The sequence below is a fragment of the Alligator sinensis genome, unplaced genomic scaffold (genome assembly GCF_000455745.1).
Source record: "Alligator sinensis unplaced genomic scaffold, ASM45574v1 scaffold458_1, whole genome shotgun sequence".
NCBI lineage: Eukaryota > Metazoa > Chordata > Crocodylia > Alligatoridae > Alligator > Alligator sinensis.
The window spans coordinates 420135-441614 of NW_005841944.1; the positions used below are offsets into that span (position 1 = coordinate 420135).

The following is a 21480-nucleotide window of genomic DNA, read 5'->3' on the forward strand; positions in this document are numbered from 1 at the left end:
TCCCTGCAGGACAAACATGCTTTATTGGATGTCACTCCAAATGCAGTGGACCGTCTAAATTATGCACAGTGGTATCCCATTGTAGTGTTCTTGAACCCTGACTCTAAGCAAGGTGTAAAAACCATGAGAACGAGGCTGTGTCCAGAATCACGGAAAAGTGCCAGAAAATTGTATGAAAGAGCTCACAAACTAAGGAAAAATAATCATCACCTCTTCACAAGTAAGTGAGCAGAAAGAAATGTTTACGAATGAAGCTGAACTGAAAGAAAAAAAAAAAAAGTGGTGTGGGGATGATTATATCCAACAAAGGTTTAGGCAGCATCTTTAATCATCTTTAATTGCCCTATTGTCAGTTCTTTCATTGCTATGTGTCTTGGTATTAGTAGGCAGACAAGGTTCCTTGGGTGAATTTGATATCTTTTATTAGACCAACCCAAATAGTTGGAGAATAGTTATTAAACAAGCTTTCGGGTTCAAAAACCCTTCGTTAGGCCTTATTGGTATTGGCATTAGTAGTACATATTTACAGCTGTATTGTTCATATTTTATTAAAAATCCGGTATGTTGGGTTTCACAAGTATCCAGTAGTATTTACTGCTGTGTATTGTCACACCATAAGGTTGTACCCCATCCTCATTTTCTCCCCCATCTCTTCTTGTAAGGGAGGCAGCAGACAGCCGCTTGTGGTCCATGGGACGTTTGTCTCCTGTCATAGATCTTTCCTTTTCTAGGTACTACCCACTGCCTATATTGCCAGCCTTCTTTATTTTGTGTGTCTGATTCATTTTTGGATGCATCTGCCCCAGTACTGGAAAAACTGACATTAATATTTTGGTAGCTTCTTTATATGTAGTTCTTCTGAACACAGACAAAAATGACATGGGATTCAACAACTTTGACTTCAATTCCTGAATCAAATATGATCAATGCCCTAGTGCAAAGATGTTTCCAGTCCTGCAAACGCGTCTAATCTGAATCGTGCAAGCTTTGTTTTGCCTTGTGCATTATCTCCAGTGTTATAGGTTCTGCCAAGCAAATTACACTTGTCTTACCAGCTGAGACTTAACAAGTATTCAGCATTTGGTTCTAGTGATCCAGATCTTTCTCAAAATTAAAAAGAAATTTAAGAAGTTGTCACTTTATTTTTAGCTACCATTAACTTGAATTCAATGAATGATGGCTGGTATGGAGCTCTAAAAGAGGCAATTCAACAACAGCAGAACCAGCTGGTGTGGGTTTCAGAAGGAAAGGTAAGAAATTCAACTTTCTCGTTTAAGTGGAAATAATAAAACATTTACTAGTCACATGCTGTACAGTAATGAGTGGACTTTCCTCTTTCTTTTCCATGATCATACCAAGATTGCTGTGAATTAACAGTGACGAGGTGGGTGTCCGTCTCTGTTTCTGTGGCATAAAAGAAATCCTCATGCGACAATAGTATACACCTTAGTGATTGCTACCTTTTTCTACTCCATTCCTCTCAATTGTACCTTCTGGACAATTGGGTTTTCTCGTGGAATGAAAGCACTTTCTAGTCCTGCTCATGGCTTTAAGGTCTAAGGAAGACTAGTCTCAGCTCATAGCTATGTGAACCATGTTAGATCAACTGTTGGCAAGATAAATATAGCTATTTAACTGCTGTAGATGTTTTTTCTCTTGTGGTGGTTTAGCAATGGTGCAGGTATTTACCCACTGAAAAAACTTAAGAATGGATATGTTGCATTATTTGTTGTGTTGAAGTCTCCAAGTCTGGAATTAGGTGTCTTTCTAAAAGGTAACTTCTGATTTGAACCACAAGATATGGCCAAGACTGTCTGGCAGACATTGCACTTAAAATGCAATCAGCCTGTTAAGAGTGCCATAAATAGCAACCTGGTCACACATTCAGGCAATTAATGAGAAAATTCGATGAAATGAGAAACCAGCCACAAAAATATTCCATAAAATGTGTAATCTTTTTGTGTCTGGTTTTCATCATGCCTTAAATTGAATGTGTGGCAGGGTAGCCCTGTCATGCAGTCTGATGGAACTGCACCCCACTGTTTTCAGAGTGCCAAGTGGAGGGGAGGTCAACATCTGGCCCAGGGTGCCAGGTAGCAGGACTCCCAACAATCTGGCATGGTGTTTGCCTTGTCCCTCAGCTGTGGTGGGACCTGAGGAGCAAAGTGTGTTTTGGTGTTTGGTCATGGGAAGCCATAACCCAGCAGTTGACTACCTTGTCCACAGCTCCCAGGACACTTGACACAGGGAAGCTCCCTGATCATGGGATCCCTGTACATTAGGACCTTTAAAAACCATGTGTGCAGCCCACATGCATATGCAGTTTTCTGACTTTCTGGTGCTCAGGGCTCTGGGACTGACCCCAGTGTGATACTGGGGCTGGGATCCTCAATTCACTGAATGTCAGTCTCAGCCCTGGGACCACACTGGAATCTCAAACCAGCTTGTTGAAACCAACAATCACACTGGGCTATGGGCACCCAGCTATCAACTTGCGGATGCAGGGGAGCCCTGGGATGATGATCCCAGGCTCCCTGTACACTTGCAACTGTTAATGGCATGATTTGGGATCCGATTCCACAATTGCATAACCTGCCATGTGTGGTATGTTAGCAGGCGTGATTGGTGTGATTGGGGATCAGATCCCATTGTGCCATTAAATGAACTTCTGCCGGGGGCCTTAAATGCAGAAAATACTTGGTGACGTTTTATTGTCTGTGTCTATCTAGGAAGTTTTTGTGGCTGTGATGTTCCATGTGCAAGAAATAAGGTTGTTGTTTTTTGGCAGTATCTTTTAGTGGATCAGCTGTGTAGGTGGGAGGGATGTTAGACAAGCCTTTGGGCATAGAATATCAATGTTAGTTGCTCCCAACACTACAGCTGGTCCAATAAGATGTCACCAAAAACAACCCTGCTGCTTTGGAGGAAGTCAGATTAAATATTGGTGTTCCTTTCTGGCCTTAAACTCTGGAGTCTCCAGCAGAGGAAATAGCAGTGCAAAATTTCCCATCCTGCCCCTCGAATATATTCCAACTCTCTCTTTCTCAGTGGAAGGACAGGTTATTACATACAGTCAGTCCTTGGTGGTCTTGCTACCCATTAATCATGATTTTTTGTTCCGTCACAGATCTGAAGCAAATGCATTGTGTGTTCAGTCTGTAATTCCCTGAAAGAAAAGCATTCCCAGTTCTGCACTGTAAGACAAAGGACATCTTTTGAAAATGTTTATAAGAAAGATTTATATTTCCTTTTGTTTGATACAGGCAGATGGTGCTACAAGTGATGACCTTGATTTGCATGATGATCGCCTTTCCTACCTGTCAGCTCCAGGTAGTGAATATTCCATGTATAGCACTGATAGCAGACACACTTCTGACTATGAGGACACAGACACAGAAGGGGGTGCCTACACTGATCAAGAACTAGATGAAACACTCAATGATGAGGTTGGGACTCCTCCTGAATCTGCCATTACACGGTCTTCTGAACCTGTAAGGGAGGATTCCTCTGGAATGCATCATGAAGCTCAGGCCTACCCTTATGTATCGCAAGCGCAGCCACAACCAAATCTTAGAATGGACTCTCCAGGATTTAAAATAACTGCCTCACAACCGGTAAGCAGTAACTTGGTACTTCAGTAACAGGTATTCTTCCTTGAGAGTATAAGCTCTTTGAAGGAGAACTGTCTTTGTGCACTGTCAAGCAGTACCATGACTGTGCACCAGAGGCCAATGGTAATTTTATATGCTGGAATGGATTAGAAAGTCTACTTGTCTTGTCTTCATGTAAAGAGACAGCAATTCATTCTGATAATTTTTAAAGTGCCATTCTGATTTCTAAAACTTTTAAATATGTATTTCAGTTCGTAATAAGTGGTGGAATGGCTTTTCTGAAAGTGATAGTGCATCATTCTTTCAGTGCACTTTACGTGTGATGTTTTATCAAAGGAACATTTAAAGTATTTTGCCTATAAGTTGGAAAGTCATAGCATTATACAAAGCACTACATTTAAAATATTTTAAACACTTCACAGAAAGCAGAAGCCTCACCTGCAGTCCCTTACCTTTCCCCGTCGCCTGAAACAAACCCTGCAATCTCATCAACTTCTGTCGTTAATCCTAACGTAAACCTAACTAATGTCAGACTGGAGGAGCCCACCCCACCTCCTTACAACTCTTACCAACCGCAAGCTGGCCCCTTAAGAACATCAAGCACTGAGGGTGCCCATATAATGCTAAGAGATCAAGAGCCATCATCCTTATCGCCGCATATAGATCCAACCAAGGTACCCGTGCTGAAATGTTGCACTTATTTGCTGCTGTACATTAAGCTGGCACCTGCTCATTTGGTTTTGCCACTTGCTAAAGAATTCTGTCTTAATCACCCTTCCCTCCAATCCACAAGGGTTCATGCAGTTTAAGACTGCATCTAAATTGCTACGCATCATCTAACTTTTTTGTTTGCATGGCTTCAAATTGTGCATCATTCCATTTCTGCTAGCAAAACAAGAAAAATTAAAAGATTACATTTGTTGTTTTTGATTGATTCTTTCAGTGTGTATATGATTCCACATGTCAACATTGTTTTGTTTATTAATGGAGTGTTTGTGAAAAATTTGTCCCAAAATATGTTAGACTGGTCTTAAGCAAATTCTTCACTATGCTGAATGGAAATCCTGAATCATGGTGCTTTTGATATATTGAGCCATTCTGAATTAATCCCCCCAAAATGTTGGAATTAATTTCAAGTCCAAATAAATCCATTCTCTAAAAATGACAAATATGAGATGCTTGTTAGCTTTGGCTTTTCTCCTTAAACTAAATAAGTGGGTTTTTTTCATGTGAATGTGGGACATGGATTCCAGTTCTCTGCTATCAGAGGCATCTACGTTGTGTAATTCTTTCCTCAGGAAAAAAACAAACCTAATTTTACCTACTTTGACTCGCAATGTAGCTTTTTAAATAATGTATGTGCACTCACTTTTCATGTTACATATAAGGAGTTCTCTTTTTGCAGGTTTACAGAAAGGATCCATACATTAATGAGGAGGCGGCACCTAGGCAGAACTACATCCTGAAACAGCCAGCTGTTAATCATCCAGTACACCGACAGGAAAGAGAGTCAAATCTGATCTATGAATCCCAGACTCAATATACAGAGAAACAGCCTAGTAGGGAATATGAACAATCAACATACCGGTATGATTCTGCTAACTATTCGGATCAGTTTGCTCGTAGTTATGACCCTCATTTACATTATGAGGACCGTGTACCTTCCTATGAAGACCAGTGGTCATATTATGATGAAAAACAGCCCTACCAGCCAAGACCACCTTATGATAACCAACCACCTAAAGACTTTGACCCGAGACAAAATGCAGAAGAGAGCACAGAACGCAGCTACTACCCAGCACAACCTCGCTTTGAAGAACCACCTCCAATGACTTATGACAGCAGACCTCGCTATGAACATGCACCTAAAAACTTCATACCACAAGTGCGTTATGAAGATCAGCCCACTACTGCATACGATATTCATGGTAGATATAAACCAGAGGCCCAAACATACCCTCCAGTGATATCTAGATCTCCCGAACCTAAGCAGTACTTTGAGCCTCACACAAGGGGCTATGAACCAGGCCCTCCCCAAGGTTTTAATGCTAAAGTAGGACAGTATGAGCCTTCTCATACCACTGCAAATGTGCCCCCTCCACCTCCTCCATCGCAAACTAAGCCAGAAATTTTGCCTTCAAACAGTAAACCACTGCCTACACCACCAACACTAACAGAGGAAGAAGAAGATCCAGCCATGAAACCACAATCAGTGCTTACTAGAGTTAAGATGTTTGAAAACAAAAGATCATTGTCTGTGGAAAAAATCAAGGACTCTAATGATACACCAGCTGTCAAGGTAAATTATTTAAGTATCCACTTCCAGCTTTTCATCATGCCACAGTGGGGGCCAACTTTTTTGTCAGGCATGCCACAAATTGATCATGAATGCTTCCTGAGTGCCACTTCTATCTTTTTCGTGCCCAATCTGTTGCTCAGCTTTCTGCTCCCTGACCAAGCTGCTGTTCTGCTTTCCTCTTCCTGCCCTTTGCTCCTTACTTGATCTAATGCCCTGGTTTCTGCCCTCTATGCCTCTGTGCTGACTCCCCTCCCCAGTCTGCCATATGCCACACGCAGGGCATGTCTACACAAGATGTTTACTGAGGAGTTGACTAATTAGCTCTGCAGTAACCTTCTTGGTGTTTATGAGGCTGGAGTAAACGATTCATAAACTCCACAGCAAGGTAGTACTTGTAAATACAAGTACTGTCTGCTGCCGAGCTTCTTACTCAGCAGCACCACAGGTGTAGACACTGACATGGCTTGCTGGGGCATGAGGATGCTTCAGTGCATGGGCTGCCAGCCAGCTGTCCCTGCACTGGAACACCACTGTGTCCCAGCCAGCCCCTCCACAGCATGTTGAGCTGGGTCAGAGCAGCCCCGGGCTGGCAGGCTGACCCCACCTCCCCTCCAGACCCCTGCCAGCCAGGGCTGCTCTAACATGGCTCCTGTGTGCTGCGATCCCTGGTGCATGTACAGTAAGCACTAGAGTTTATTGCTCCGCATTATTTGCATGTGTAGACACGCCTACTAAGCCTACCCTTGCCACTTGTGGCACCTGTGCCACAGGTTGACCACTCCTGATGTGCCTTGCTGTAGTTAGAGTTGTTATTTTTTGGGATACATTGTCTTCAGCTGTGTAACTTCAGTATAAATATGTTCCAAAGCAAAAGCATGTTCTAAGAGGATCTGAACTCACTATACCAAATGGGCTCCTGTTCAAGTTTTGAGCCTCTAATTCCCATGGTTCTCTTAGCAGTAAAGGTGTATCTTTTCTAAACATAGGAAATGTAAATAAATCTTAGTGTATATGTTTTATTACAGCCCCCGGAATTAGCACCTAAACCTACCCTTGCTACGGTTGCCAAGCCAGCCTCTCAGTATGAACATGACAAAACAACGTACAGGTACAATTTATCATTAACAAGAGTATGTAATTGGGTAGTAAATCAGTAGTCATTTTCATTGGTTGGATATTTCAGAAAAAGAATTGTTTTTAATATTATCATAGATGAGTGTGTCACCTGTTTCAAAGAATTTCCTTTCTAAAGGAGCTTCACAGGGTCTTTTTTCAAAATGGTTTAGGAAAGAGTAGCTATAACACGAGAAGAAATAGAAGCATGATGTTGGTTCAGTCCTGATCATTTAGGAGTGGTAAGGGTTTTTTTACTGTTTGCGGTACCACCTCCTTAGCTACGTTATTTCAGTAAAGCGTATGTTAATGGCTCAAAAATCTTGTTCTGAGTCCATTAGTTAACTATATGCAAGTATTTTAAAATGCCAATTAAATGCTTTTCCCTTTACGTTGATGAGTAGCCCTTGAAGGGAATTTTTATGACATAAGGGTTTTTACACGAAAAATACTTTTAATTATCTTCTGGGTAGGTAGCTTATAAAATAGCATTTGGGATATGAAATTCTAATTCAAGTGCTTATTGCTTTTCAAAACTTAAAATACAGTAAAGCATTATTATTCCTAAATAGGGCCCCAGAACCACAAAGACCTCAAGCAAAGCCACCTGAAGATATAGTCCGTTCAAATCACTATGATCCTGAAGAAGATGAGGAGTACTATCGAAAGCAGCTCTCATACTTTGACCGCAGAAGTTTTGAAAATAAGCCCTCTGCACAGATACCTGCCAGCCATCATCCTGAGCCTGCTAAGCCAGTACATCCTCAACTGAATTTCACTAATTATTCTTCTAAGTAAGTTTTGCATTTTTATTTAAAAATGGAATAGTAAGGTTTAGAGGTCTAAAACTGAATTTGAATTTGTTTTAAATGTCTACCTCCTCCCCAAAATTGTGGACTTTAAGAAAAATAGTTACTGTATGCTCAGAAAGTCGATTCCAGGGGAAAGGTTTCTTTATGAAGCTAGAAAATATGTTAAAATTTGCATCTTGATTGAATATAATGAAATTAACTTCTGTAAGTTTCTGGAACAGCTGACTTCTTTACTTGACCCATGTAGTCTTGCAGAGTGGAGCACGAAAGATATTTTCTTAGCATAACCTATACAAAATAATTAATTTAACAGAACATTCCAAAACACAAGTTTCAACTATTTGCAGTCCTAGTTAACTTTTGTGTTGACAGCAGACTAACACAAATCAGCCAGTTGATATTTGACACGACAGAGCAACTTCATGACACTTTCTGGACATGATGTTGGAGCCAGAAGTTGTTCTTTGCAGACGTAAACATCTGTATTCCTGTGTTGTTCCAGTTCCTTGATTTGGAATATATTTTTAAAGGAACTGTATGAATGTTCACATTTAGCACAGGTTTGGTGTGTATACATATGCATTGTTACTTTAGCTTTCTAAATTTGGAAGCTTTACCACAAGAGAGTCAATTGATTTGTTTAAGCTCTCGTATTAAGTCAGCGTTTGAGGATTCGTCACAACCTTTTGTTCTTCCTATTTACTTTGTTGCGTATTCTTGGGGCTAAGGTAGGGGACTGTGTTTCTAATTCTGTCACCTTGTCAAAACTTTATTTTCCTTCACGTAAATTGTGTGCTTTGTTTGTGGTAAATTGTTTGGGAAATCTCAGCACTAGAGAAACCCTGTCCAAAGTCACCAAAATTCAATGTTAGTGCAGTTGTGCAAGGCATAAAGGATTACATGTATGTTACCAGGAAAACTTCAGGAATCGATGTACAAATAGTTATCCAAGAATTGTAAGGCTTATTGCATGAAATTCCAAAGGATTTGCTGCAAGATACTTTTTAAAGGCAACAAAGTAAAATTGTAGTCACATGTGCGCCCTACGAAGAAAATGAAGGGTAAAAATTTCCACTAAGTGACTTAAATTGCCCAATTATTATCTTACTGCTGCTGCTACTTCTAGCAAAGGGTTTGCAGAGAGCCATAATCTACTTGTGATGCTAAATAAGGAGGAGAACTTGTTAATAACCCCTGACCTATTTTTCTGTCAGGAATGCTCTTAATTAATTCCTTTATTTTTTCATTCTGCTCATTTCTTCTGAAAATAAGCGAGGTTTTTACTTACCCACCCACCAGTTCTTGGAAGTGGCCTGGAATAGAACTCTAGACAACATAAGTGACTTAAAGTTCAATTAGTAGCCCACTAAGACCTGCCAGCATTTCCCCAGGCTGTTAACCAAAACTTGGGGAATATTCTTGACCAATAAAGAGTCCACCCTGAGCAAGTGACTCCTTCTCTGGGCAACAAGGCTCTAGGAATCGGTGGCCAGCAAAGGAGCTGTAAGCTTTAGCTGATATTTCTAAATAGTTTTTACAGCCCTAACTGAAAGGCACTGCAGACACTCAAAATAGCATTCAACTTAGCTGACTTTTACCACTTTAATTTATTTTAACTGCCAAACATAAAACAATATTATCTCCTAAAATTATATATCTAAGAGTTCAGGATATTAGTGTCATTGTAAAACAGAACGTTGTGAGCAACAAAAGCAACTTGTTAATGTTTCAGAATTCCATTAGGTGCTGAAAGCAAATGGTACTTGAACAGGACACCTAAAAAGTGACCACTGTTACTTTTATATTTCCACCTGAATGTACCTGCCATGACACTTCTGTTATTTGATAACTGGGTAGCTGTCCCACAATATTTGTGTTTTTTTTCTGCATATTTACAGTGTAATTTCAGGTTTTTTGTCTGTACAGAAACGTGACATCGAACAGTTATAAAAATAATAGTTCCATTATAGATGAGATGGGGATTCACCGTGATAGGCCAAAGGAGATGGAAAAAGTGGCTCTGGCTTATGAGCATTGGCCATTAAAAGAAAAAGAAGACAGATATGTGGAAGAAGAAACAGACAAGGAAATACAGCAGAAAAACAAAGTAGGAATAGAAAACCATGAAAGTGAATATGTTGGATAACTTACTCCAACCTTAACTTCTTAGGGTTCCCCTGTATACTTGTGTTTCTCCACTGTAAGCTTTTACTTTAATGACAGAGCTCTGATCCCTTGTACTCAGCCAGTTGCTAATTTACACTTTATCACTGTATTATTAGGTAATTTTCTTCTAAGTATTCATTGTTACACAGGTCTGCAACATCTGGGATGATCTGTATATCTTCTGAGAAATTGATTCTGTTTTTCAAAAAGAGATACCTAATGCTTATAAACCATTACAAAATAATCATCAGTTAAATAAATATTTATGCTTTAATTTATATAAAAATTCTTTACTATTGAGTAGATTAGCTGTGTACTGCATTATATCACTTAAGGTCAGAAATGAAGAGTCTGGATAGAAATTAGTTTTCTATTACATTTCTGAGGCAGGGACATGAAGAAAACTGTCTTTTTCACATGGCAAAGTGACCCAGGTGGGTTAGGGGAGTCTGGGGCCAGCAGCCCCCAACAGCCTTACCTGGGGTTTTGGGAGTCTCCAAGGGCAGCACCAGTGCCGAGCCAGCCACTTGGAGCCTGGCCAGCAGCCAGAGCATGGCTCTCACCAGCCAGGCTCCCACTCAGGTGGCACATGCTGTTGCTGCCTGCATCACGCTGGTTTTTTTTTTTTTAGTGGCATTTTTTTGACACTGGAATCTCCTGGTGTCAAAAATCCCAAAATCACCATGCTGCTAATTTGCAGTATGGAAAACAGGTGTGCACTGTGCAATTTTTGGCGCCTCAGACTGCTTTGATCCATCACAAACCACACATGTGCATGTCAGGATGTGCCCTATGAGGTTTTTCTTTTGTTTCAATCCTCCAGTTTCTTTAGGTAACTCTGAATCCTAGCCCTATTCCCCAGTGTATCTACAACTCCCCCCAGCTTGGTATCATCTGCAAACCTGCTCAGGGTGCACTCTGCGCCACCTTTCAGGCCGTTGATGAAGATATTGAACAAAACTGGCCCCAGGACCAACCCCTGGGGCACTCGACTTGAGACCAGCTGCTGACTAAAAATTGAGCCATTAAGCCTAATGCTCCAGCCAGTTTTCTGTCCACGTTACAGTCCATTCGTCCAGCCCGTACTTCTTTAGCTTACTTGTGAGAATGTTGTGGGAGACTGTATTAAAAGTCTTGCTAACGTCAAGATATATCACATCCACTGCTCTCCTCCCATCCGCGGAGCCAGTCATCTCATCATAGAAGACAGATTGGTCAGACATGACTTGCCCTTGGTGAATCCATGCTCCAACTGTTCCTAATCACCTTCTCCTCCACGTACTTAGGAATGGATTCTTTGAGGATCTGCTGCACGATTTTTCTAGGGACTGAGGTGAGGCTGACCAGTTTGTAGATCCTCCTCTTCCCCTTTTTTAAAGATAGGCATTATGTTTGCCCTTTTCCAGTTGTCTTGGACCTCTCCAAATCGCCACAAGTCCTAAAGTCGCATCAGCCAACTCCCTCAGCACCCTTGGGTGCATTGCATTTGGCCACATGGACATACGTCCAGCTCTCCTAAATAGTCCCTAACCTGTTCTTTCACTACTGTTGACTGTTCATCTCCTCCCCAAGCTATGCTGCCAGATGCAATAGTCTGGGAGCTGACCTTGCCTGTGAAGACTGAGGTAAAAAAGATGATATGCTTTAAAAAAGGCATTACAAAAGGCATTAAGGCATTAAATGCTTTTTAAAAGGCATTAACGAAGACTGAGGTAAAAAAAGCAGCACTTCAGTCTTTTCCGCATCATCTATCACTAGGTTGCCTCTCCATTTAGTAAGGGACCCACACCTTCCCTGATCTTCCTCTTGTTACTGACTTACTTGTAGAAACCCTTCTTGTTCCCCTTCACATCCCTTGCTAGCTGCAACTCCAGTTGTGATTTGGCCTTCCTGACTTCATCCCTGCATGCCAGAGCAGTACTCTTATATTTCTCCCTAGTTAATTGTCCAAGTTTCTACTTCTTGTAAGTTGCCTTTTTTTGTGTTTTGGCTCACTGTAGAGTTCTCTGCTAAGCCAAGCTGGTCTTCTGCCAAACTTGCCAGTCTTCCTGTGCATTAGGTTGGTTCATTCATGCTCCCTGAGTAAGGTTTCTTTAAAGTACAGGCAGCTTTCCAGGACTCCTTTTTCCCTTCAGACTGGCCTCACACGGGATGCTACCCAGCATTTCCCTGAGCGAGTCAAAGTCTGTTTTTCTGATATCCAGGTTCCTTTCTTCACTGCCTGCCTGCCCACCCTCCTTCCTGCCTTCCCGCCCTCAGGATCCTGAATTCAGTCATCTTGTGGTCACTGATGCCCAGGTTGCCATCCACTTCTGCATTCCCCAGTAGCTCTTCCCTGTTTGTGAGCAGCGGATCAAAAAGAGCATGGTCCCCAGTTGGCCTCTCCAAAACTTGTACCAGGAAGTTGTCCCCAGGACTCTCCAAAAACTTCCTGGATTGCCTCTGTACTGCTGTATTGCCCTCCCAACAGATATCATTGAAGGGTGATTAAAGTCCCCCATGAGAACTAGGCCCTGTGATCTGCAAACAGCTAGCTCAGGTTTCAAGAAAGCCTCATCCAGCTCAGACAACCAAACCCGGATGCTATAGTTGACACCCACTGCGACCTCACCCTTGTTGCTCTGGCGTCTGACCCTAAACTCAGGTTTTCAACAGGCATGTCTCCAGTTTCATACTGTACTGCTGAGCAATCATACAGCTCTTACTTAAAAAGCTTCCTCTTCTCCTCTGCCTGTCCTTTCTGGGATAGTACTCCAGTTGTGTGAGCTGTCCCATCAAGTCTGTTATTCCCAACAAGTCTGTTGCATATAACCCAACTTGAATAGCTAACCGGGCATACTTTCAAGGAACTGTTTATCATTTGGGCAGAGTTATAAAAATTAGCAAAAGCATTTTAGCTTTTACATAATCATTACGTTTGAGGAAATATTAATATGTGAATAGAAAGTGGCTAAATCAGTCACGGGTAAACTGTTTGGCGCTATCCTATTTAAGAGTACTGTGAATAAAGAACAAAGAATAACATTTGAAATTTGTATGTTGTTTTAAATACTGTGTTTTTTAGTGTAAATATTGATGACTGAGACAAAGTATGTCCTTGGAAAGCTACCACTACTATCATTTTTTTAAAGTACTCTTACTGTTCATAGGTGATAGAGAGCAACTTAAGTGCAAGTATACTATATGCTTGAAATTCATGCAGACTCTGATTTTAACTGACTTCAAAAAGTTTGTTTTCTGATGGAGAATGTCTTGTGAATGCAAAGTATAAAATGGAAGCAAAATCAGTGTGTGGTGTTATGTGACTTGGTGGACAAATATTGTGCGTCATCTATAAGCCATTTTTTCTGCCATCATAAAGGCTTGGTTCTTTACTTGCACATGCAGAAACTGAGGTTTGGAAGAAACTTGTATTTAACAAAAAGAAAATGATTAAATTAAACCAAGTCAGAAGGTCTATGCAAGAGGGGGATGCACTTCAATCACTTTAGGTAGAAATCGAAATGACAGAACAAAGCCAAACCTGATTGGTAAGTGACTTCATCAGGGTGTAATTGATAGGTGACACATGCTTTGTTTTAAGAATGAGATGCTAGATCCTTGGTGCTTTGTGCAAATCGGCAATTATTCTATCCAAAGAACTTGTTTTTTCTGGATATGTCGAGTTGCTGGATTTGACACAGTTGTTCAGAAACAGAGATAAACTTAAGAGACAGCAGATACTTTAAATCTTTGTTTAGTTCCATGATGAGCTTCTGGTAACTTTCCTGAAATGAGTCAAGGTAGGTGCATCAAGAGTGCTTCATGTTCCCTGTGGAAGATTAGGAATAAGTAGTATGATGGAAGAGTTATGTGTTTTTGGTTTTTTTTTTAACTAAAGCCAAAATTGATTATATCATTTTGGTTTAATTGAAGTGTTTGCTGCAATTAATCTGTCATTGCTACACAGTATGGAGCACTTTGCTAGACAGAAGTACTTATTTGTCCACTCTCTCCAACAGAGTTAATAAGGAAGGACTGCAGAAGTACAATTTTTGTGCTGTATTATAGTATTTGGAAGTGGGAAACACATACTTAGAATAACCACATGATGGAGCTCATTGCTAGTACTATTGAAGAGCAAGGGAGCAGGTGCAATGTTGCATAATAATGCCATGATGTAATTCTTGGTCAAATTTTCTAAAGTATCCAAGTGATATATGAGCTTAATTCCCTTAGGAATTTGAGATTTTGGTACTTTTGAAAACTGCAATTTAGACTCTTAGGTTTGAAAATGTTATCAGTTAGTCTAAAACTGTATTGGCATAGGACTACTTTGGTGATTAGTTTACTAAATTCTCCCTACTTGCCAACTTTCACAGTGGTAACAGTGTTGTGGTTTAGGACTTGAGGAAACATTTCAATGATAAATTGTTTCTGTTGAAGACTAAAAATTTCTAAGAAGGAAAATGCTCATTGACCTGAAATTCTTGTACTGGTAATCTGTAGGGATGCACCAGTAGAGATTTTTTGGGGCTGATACCGATAGCTGATTTTTAAGGAGGCAGATACCGATCCAATTTCTGATCCCAGCCCAGCAGCTTGGAGAGCTGCGTGCAGCTGGTAAGTCTGTTGTGGTGGAAGGGGAAGGGGGAGGGAAGGGGAATGGGGAGGCGGATCAAAGCCCCTGTGGTGAGGGAGGAGTGGGGCGGGGGCAGGGGCTGCGGTAAGCAGTGCCCAGCCCAGTGGAGGGAGGAGGGGCATGGGATAGAGCCACAGCTTGTCCAGGAGTGGGGCTCCTGCTGTTGCGCACCACTTGTCTGGCGCTTACTGACTCATCCAGCGGCTCCTGCCGCTCATCTGATTGGAGGGGGCATGTGCCCCTGGATCTGGGGGATGGGGCGGGAAAAGCCCCACACAGCCCCAGCCCACTCCACCCAGCACAGATCCAGGGGCACCCCTGCCACCACCATGGCTTCCCAGATGAGCAGTGACAGGAGCTGCCAGATGAACAGCTTCCAGACTGGCAGTGCGCAATGGCGGGAGCCATGCCTCCTCCACACCCCCCCCCCTAGATAAGCCGTGGCACTGTTCTGCCCCCACTCTGCCCTGGTTGGATAGGGTTTCCCCAGCCCCAGGCCCACCTCTCCCTCATCACAGGGGCCTTGATCTGTACTCTCCCCGCCTCCCACCACACTAGACTTAGCAGCTGCGCACAGCTCTCCTTGCCGCCTGTGTGCTGTACTGTTGCTGCATGCATGCACAGGCTGTTTATTGGCTAAATTATTGGCCGTATCAAGCTGATTTCCAATGCGGACAATTTTCTTTATAACAGTGCCAATCTGATATCAGACCGATGTATCAGTGTACGTCTAGTAAACTGGACTCCTGTAAAGGAAGTCTTTTTTCAATACATGATCTTAGGTGAAAGTCGATTCAGATTGGTAAGGGTGCTTATATAGGGTATCTTTTGAGGTTACCCAAGAGATCTCTCATGAATGCAGAGCATAGCACATTAAGAGTTAAATGCAAGAACACATTCCTACATTGTGTATCGATTGAATGTTGTGTTGTTTTCACTAATATCTGATGATATTTGGCATTCACCAGTCTGTACCCAGAAAGTGACTTTGATGCATGTTTAATAATCAAGTAAACATAAGCCTGTACTGGAGTCATAGAGGTGTTTCTCCATCTGAAGTTTCTATAACCTCTCCCCAGAGTTTATATTTGCTTTGTAAGAATTCTAAACTTCTCTCTTTCTGCTGCATGCAAGGTCTCTATATTCAATATCCTTGCAACTTGTTTGAATAACCACAGAAGCTGTGATCCTGGAAAGAGACCTGTGCTTAACTTTGCACATTGTGAGTAGCTCTCAGGAAGTTAATAGAACTATTTGAAATGCAGAAAATTAAACATGCATAAGTCCGTGTAGAGTCATGATGTTTAACATTATTTTATAAGAAAGTAACAAGGTTTGGGATCAAATTCAGTGCTGGTCTTTATGACTAGCCAAAATCAAATACTTTTGAAAATTCATATCAATAAACATTGCTACTGATGTCTTTTGTTTTTAGTGGAAGATTCTTCTGGTGTCTCACCCGGCCCCTGAGATGCATTTGTTCTTATCATAACTAATTGTACCTTTTTTTAAACTTATTCACCTACCTTGCAGCATGCCTGTGACCTGCAAGCTTGCTTAGTTTGCACATAGTGCAAATTCAGAGGCTTTAAGTAAGTGTACAGTATACCATGTACTTGAAGTTTTTCATCTATTGGCTGACAAATTTTTTGTTCCCTATATGCAAAATTAGTAGGATTGATGTTTTGTACACAATTACGTTCCAGCAGTAAGAGGATATACCCTTGCTGGAAATTACTACTTTTTCTAATAAAATTAGTAGTAAAAATAGACAGTGTATATAATGTAATCTGTTTAGCTGTCTGGATGGTTTGATGTTTCTTACAAGAACTGTGGAGTTGTAATTTCACATTTGAAAGAATTTCATAGGTTCAGCATTGAGGAATGTGAATGTGACTTTGTTTGTTTGTTTGTTTGTGTGTGTACAAATGTTTTTATTCACCATGTTTATGTTCACCAATCGGGCTTTCCTCATGTAGGAATGACTCCAAAAAGTCCATTTTAGGAAATCTGTGCCACCACTGAAACTGCTTTGTAAGGGTCATGTCACATCTGTGTCCTTTAGTTGTCAACAACTGTAGTACATGAATAGTTTTTTTGATCTCTTTTTCTCCTTTTCTTTGTAGCTCTGCTTTTATGAGTGTATTCTTAATTATAGGCATTAGACCAAACTCCTCATGCAGTGGGGCCTTTCATCTAAAGGTCACTTAAAAAACACTGGTGATTTTGCACTGTTAAGGGTTAGGTTGTATGCTTGTAGGTAATGTTTTATTCAGACTAATGTTGCTCTTCACTTTTTTTTTTCCAAGTTATTTTTATATAATTATTCTGTTTCTTTTGTAGTGAAGCGGTAATGTTAATTGGTGTTGGCCCAAACTCTGCTGCAGTGTTCTTTATGAAACACTTCCAGTCAGCTTCATCACTAGTTCTAGACCATGTTGGTAAGTGCTGAACACAATCTTCACTTCTTCTGTGTTCAGCACCAGGTCATCTGCACCAGTTATCAGCCTCTGGGCAAATTATAGGGTGCACACCTTAGTGTGAACATAAAAATAATGTTGGTGAATAATATTCTGCATCGTAATATAAAACTAGCTGTGCTTACAATTTGGGGGGGATATAGAATTGCCACCAATTCTTCAGTTTTAAAAATTGGTTTTGCCTCTTTGAACAAGTTCCATAGATCAGTCATGGTAAACGCACAAGTTATGTATGTTCGTGTGACTAATCTGTTTCAGTTCTGTCCAATATTCAACCAAAGAGAACTTGAGAAGTATGTCATTTAAGGGACCTGTTATGAGCCCTGGTGTAGATGAGGCAAAAACATCTGTCAGTACCATTTTGACTGTTTATTTTTCAGTAGGTTTACTGTCTCTGAGCATGATAATGCTTATGTTATAATTAGTGTAAAAATGGAGTGAGTCAGGGGGCAGTCAATCCTTACCTGTAGGGTACTTCATGTGTCTATTGACATCTGTGTAAGAGGGCATAAATATTTTTGTACAGCCAAGTAGGAAAAGTGATGCAAGCAAGTATTATTTTGTGGAGAGCAGTGCTTTTGTGCCTAGTGATTGTCTAAGTGCCAGTGAGTGTAGTTCAGATTAGAGTTGGTCCTTATGCAGCTATATGAGATTGGAGAATGAGCCCTACCCTACTTATGACCATTTGTGGGTGATGTCCAGTATGGCCACACTCCCAGAGGCCAACAGAGGTGTGCTATGGCCTTTCCTTAGCTCAGCTTCTGGTCTAGGGGGTGCGCAAAATACAGCCCACCAACTGATTGGATTCAGCCTGCAAGTGGCCACCTGCCAAGTGGATGGATCTGGCCTGTGGGTAGGCAGTGGCTAAGGCAGCTGTGTGGTGCCAGACGGCCAGGGCTGTTTCCAGTGTACCAGGTGTGCTCACTCTCTCACTGGGCTGGGGCTGTCACCAGTATGGAAGCAGAAGCTTGAACCCACCTGCTGTTTCTGTGCTGGTCACAGCCCACAGCTGTAGCATACCCCGTGCCGCCTCCATGCCTAGAGCGCCATCCTGGAGGCTCTGTGGGCAGCTGTGGGTGCAGCTGGCAGCTGCCTGGTTCAAACATGGAGGGGTTAAAGGGGTGGGGCATGCTAAAGCTGCAAGCAGGTGGACTCTGGCTGGAGGGGCATGCTAAAGGTGCAGGCTGGTTCAGGCTTCTGCCTGGTTGCAGCCCCAGGAGGGAGGGACAGGGAGCGGAAAGGAGGGAGTTGTGGCCCTCAACAGGTCACCAAAACTCATTAAGTGGCCTGCCAGCCCATGCCCTTCCTTTTTGTTCCTTCTCACAAACTTCTGGCTCCCTTTCTCCTGGTTGTCATTAGCACACTCTGGAAGTAGTGATTTCAGGGGGACAGCTTGCTGCAGAAGGAATTATTCAAGAGGAGTAAGGAGGGCAAAAATGTTTTTTTTTTTTTTAGTGGTAACTAGAGTGCTGTTGGGTGAGTGCTGTTCATGGCTAGTGACATTTATTGTATAAAATAAGCATGAGTAGAAGTTCACACTAAAAAGACAAAGTGCCCTTTTGCAGTACTGATATTTTAAGGACCTACTAAAATGTGAATTTTTGATGGTAAGGCATATCCACCCTCACAGTCAAACAGCTCTTGATTTATTAGTTATGATTATAATTAGTCATCCCAGTAATGTTTCATAGCATCCTTCTGAAGGGAGCAGGGCTGTTAGTGTACTCTGCTCTTACTTCTGGCTACCTCCTGAGAATGAGAAGAGACAGCTCTTTTGAGTTGAGGCAGAACCTAGAGATCCAGTATATCCAGACTGCCTACTGCTCTAACCTGAGTAGTGCTGCAGAAAATTCAGAAAATGCCATCCTTTCAGTTAAAACTGTTCTTTTTGCTTTTTCATTACTCGTGTATTGCTCTATTTATCCAGTTACGTTGCAGCTTCTTGCCGGTACCTTTGCAATTGGTTACTGTTTGTTCTCTGGCATGTTTATTACTAATTCTGGTTTGTTAGTCATCAGTGGGCAAATCACTTTTTACAGTGCCTAGCACTTTGAGGGTCCAGATTTCTGCTTGGAGCCTCCAGAAGCTACTATAAGTGGAAATGAGAATAGCATACGCACATACATTTTGTGTAATACTCTCTTTAAGAGGTACTGTTTTCAGATGCATGTTCAATTTTAAAAAAAGTCTAAACTTGTTGCAAGTCATCAGTGCACTCCCTTTCTAAAAGTTAAGTAAATGCCACTGTATCAGACTCTAGTCCTATAAACAGAATACATATAACCAAATATCAAATACATAGCCTTAAAAATAGTGACTAAAAATAAGCCCACAATAAATGAGAAGTTACACAGGCTCCATTGGCATATAAAGATTTTTCATGTTCAAAACTGATTTGCATAGCTTTGAAAGAAAAAAGGAATTGAATATTAAAATGGTATTTTAGAAAATTGTTAGGAAAAAACTTTCTTGAAGCTTAAGTAAAAGAATAGTTAGCAATTAAACTTCAGTTTTATTTTATGAATCTATTCCTTTATCTTAATGATAAAAATATTAAACTTCTAGAACAACTAAAATATTTTGGTTAACCTATTCATAGCTGGATGACAAATAGGAAGCAACTAGGGAGACCTGGTTGTCTTATAGGCTCATATTTCTTTTTAAAATGAATTTAGAAGCAGTTTGATTTTTTTCTAATCTCCTAGAAGGAAAAAGAATCAATAGCACTTACACAACACAAACCATGAACTGCAGAATTTAAATAAGTAAGTAAATAAATAAATAAATAAATGAAATACTGTGTATGTGTGTGTATCTATAGCTGCATGACCTGCAAACACAGAAGGTTGTGGTAATGGTTTGTCGCTACAACTAAAGCATGTTATCTGCTCAGTTTTCATTGGCATATAGGAAGGAGGGTGGGGGGGGGACTATGTGTACTGCTAGAAAACCTATTTTCTTGCTACAGTATAAGATGCCATTTCTGAAAGAGTTTCTTTTCTTTTGTGTTTCCACATTACACTTCTGCATTTACACTTGTTTCTAATAGGCAGAAATAAAATAGTTTATTTGAAGGTGTAACTACAAGAATTTTTAAAGTTGATTAGAAACATTTAAGGCATGGACTCTGATTGGGTTGGTAATTTAACACTGAACTCTTCATTTATATAAACATTCTCATCTGGCCAACTGAAGTGCAGTATGAGCAATACCATATACACAGTAAATGGCCCAGGAATGGAATGAGCATGACTTAGTAAAAAACATTTTTTTCAGAGTGAAGTAGAATATAAATGCTTTGTTCTCTCAATGTGTTGTAACAGATACATGGGTATTCAGACTTTAATATTAGTACACACTTAACATTACTTCTAGAAACTATAGATGAGTAATGCTTTGAGGGTTTTCTTGCCTGTGGTTCACTGACAAAATATCTCAAAGCATAGTATATGATCACTATGTTTACACATACATGAATGCATGCATTAGAGGGGTAAGCTTGACTAAGTTAATGTTGTCTCTCTTTTTTTGTACATTGTCTTGTCATATAAACAGTTCTAGCACTAACATAATGTTTGAATTAAGTAATAATATGCTTAAGATAGAATGACCATCTTTCTTTCATTCTTCTATTGCTGTTTGCTTTGCCATCACCTAGATTTCTTGGCTCTTACACTAGCTATGACTACTTGAAAAGGAACATCAAGTGGTAAGACTGCTATTGATATGAGGATGTTTTAAGGTGTCCTCTCACTGTTACATATTTATCACAGGCATTATGTGCACCGAAATTTAAACACTGATTCTGAAAATAAGTTTTTAAGGTATTACAGTCAAAAACAATTATAGGTATTTGTGAAATTGGCTATTTCCTGAAACATTGACTTTTGGGAAAAATACCTAAAATATATGGAAATATTAGAAATTTAAAAATTTAAAGTGTCTACCGTACGCACATAAAGCTAGTGAAGCTTAAGCTAATTGCTTTTCTAATTAAGATGGCATTGTTGAAATATCGGGTGTATTTAGAAAATTTCAGTTACAATCAATCTTATAATTCCACACCCAGTTATGCCTTCTTCAAAATATCCTAATTCAATTTAAAATTGTTCTACGAATACCTTATTTATAGTTCAGTTCCTTAATTGAAAATCCCCCAAAACTAAATTTAAAAATGAAAGATTTATAGGTAAATATTACAAAAAATACACCTAAAATGTCATCTGCATTTTGTTTGCCATTTTTTGGTTTTTGTTACTAATCCTTTTAAAGATCCAATGTTGTTTTGAAATCTCTTGTGCTTATAATGAATGTTTTTGTATTTAGGATTGGATGTTAAAGAAAATGTTTAATGTTTATAGGAAGAGATGCAAATCAG

The 21480-nt window shown here is 40.4% G+C and overlaps 1 protein-coding gene across 12 annotated transcripts in view; it reads left to right on the forward strand.

Annotated features, from left to right (window-relative positions):
• The window catches only part of TJP1 (tight junction protein 1), a 346374-nt gene that overhangs the window by 314824 nt on the left and 10070 nt on the right, over positions 1-21480 (forward strand). For 6 of the 12 annotated variants that reach the window (XM_025199469.1, XM_025199470.1, XM_025199472.1 and 3 more), the window contains 8 exons: positions 10-220; positions 1150-1250; positions 3264-3614; positions 4034-4285; positions 5017-5910; positions 6936-7018; positions 7596-7817; positions 20761-20811. In XM_025199469.1, the coding sequence (XP_025055254.1) occupies positions 10-220; positions 1150-1250; positions 3264-3614; positions 4034-4285; positions 5017-5910; positions 6936-7018; positions 7596-7817; positions 20761-20811 (2165 nt within the window). The remainder of the gene's footprint in view (positions 1-9; positions 221-1149; positions 1251-3263; positions 3615-4033; positions 4286-5016; positions 5911-6935; positions 7019-7595; positions 7818-20760; positions 20812-21480) is intronic. The other 6 variants (XM_025199471.1, XM_025199473.1, XM_025199474.1 and 3 more) reach the window with 3 other exon arrangements.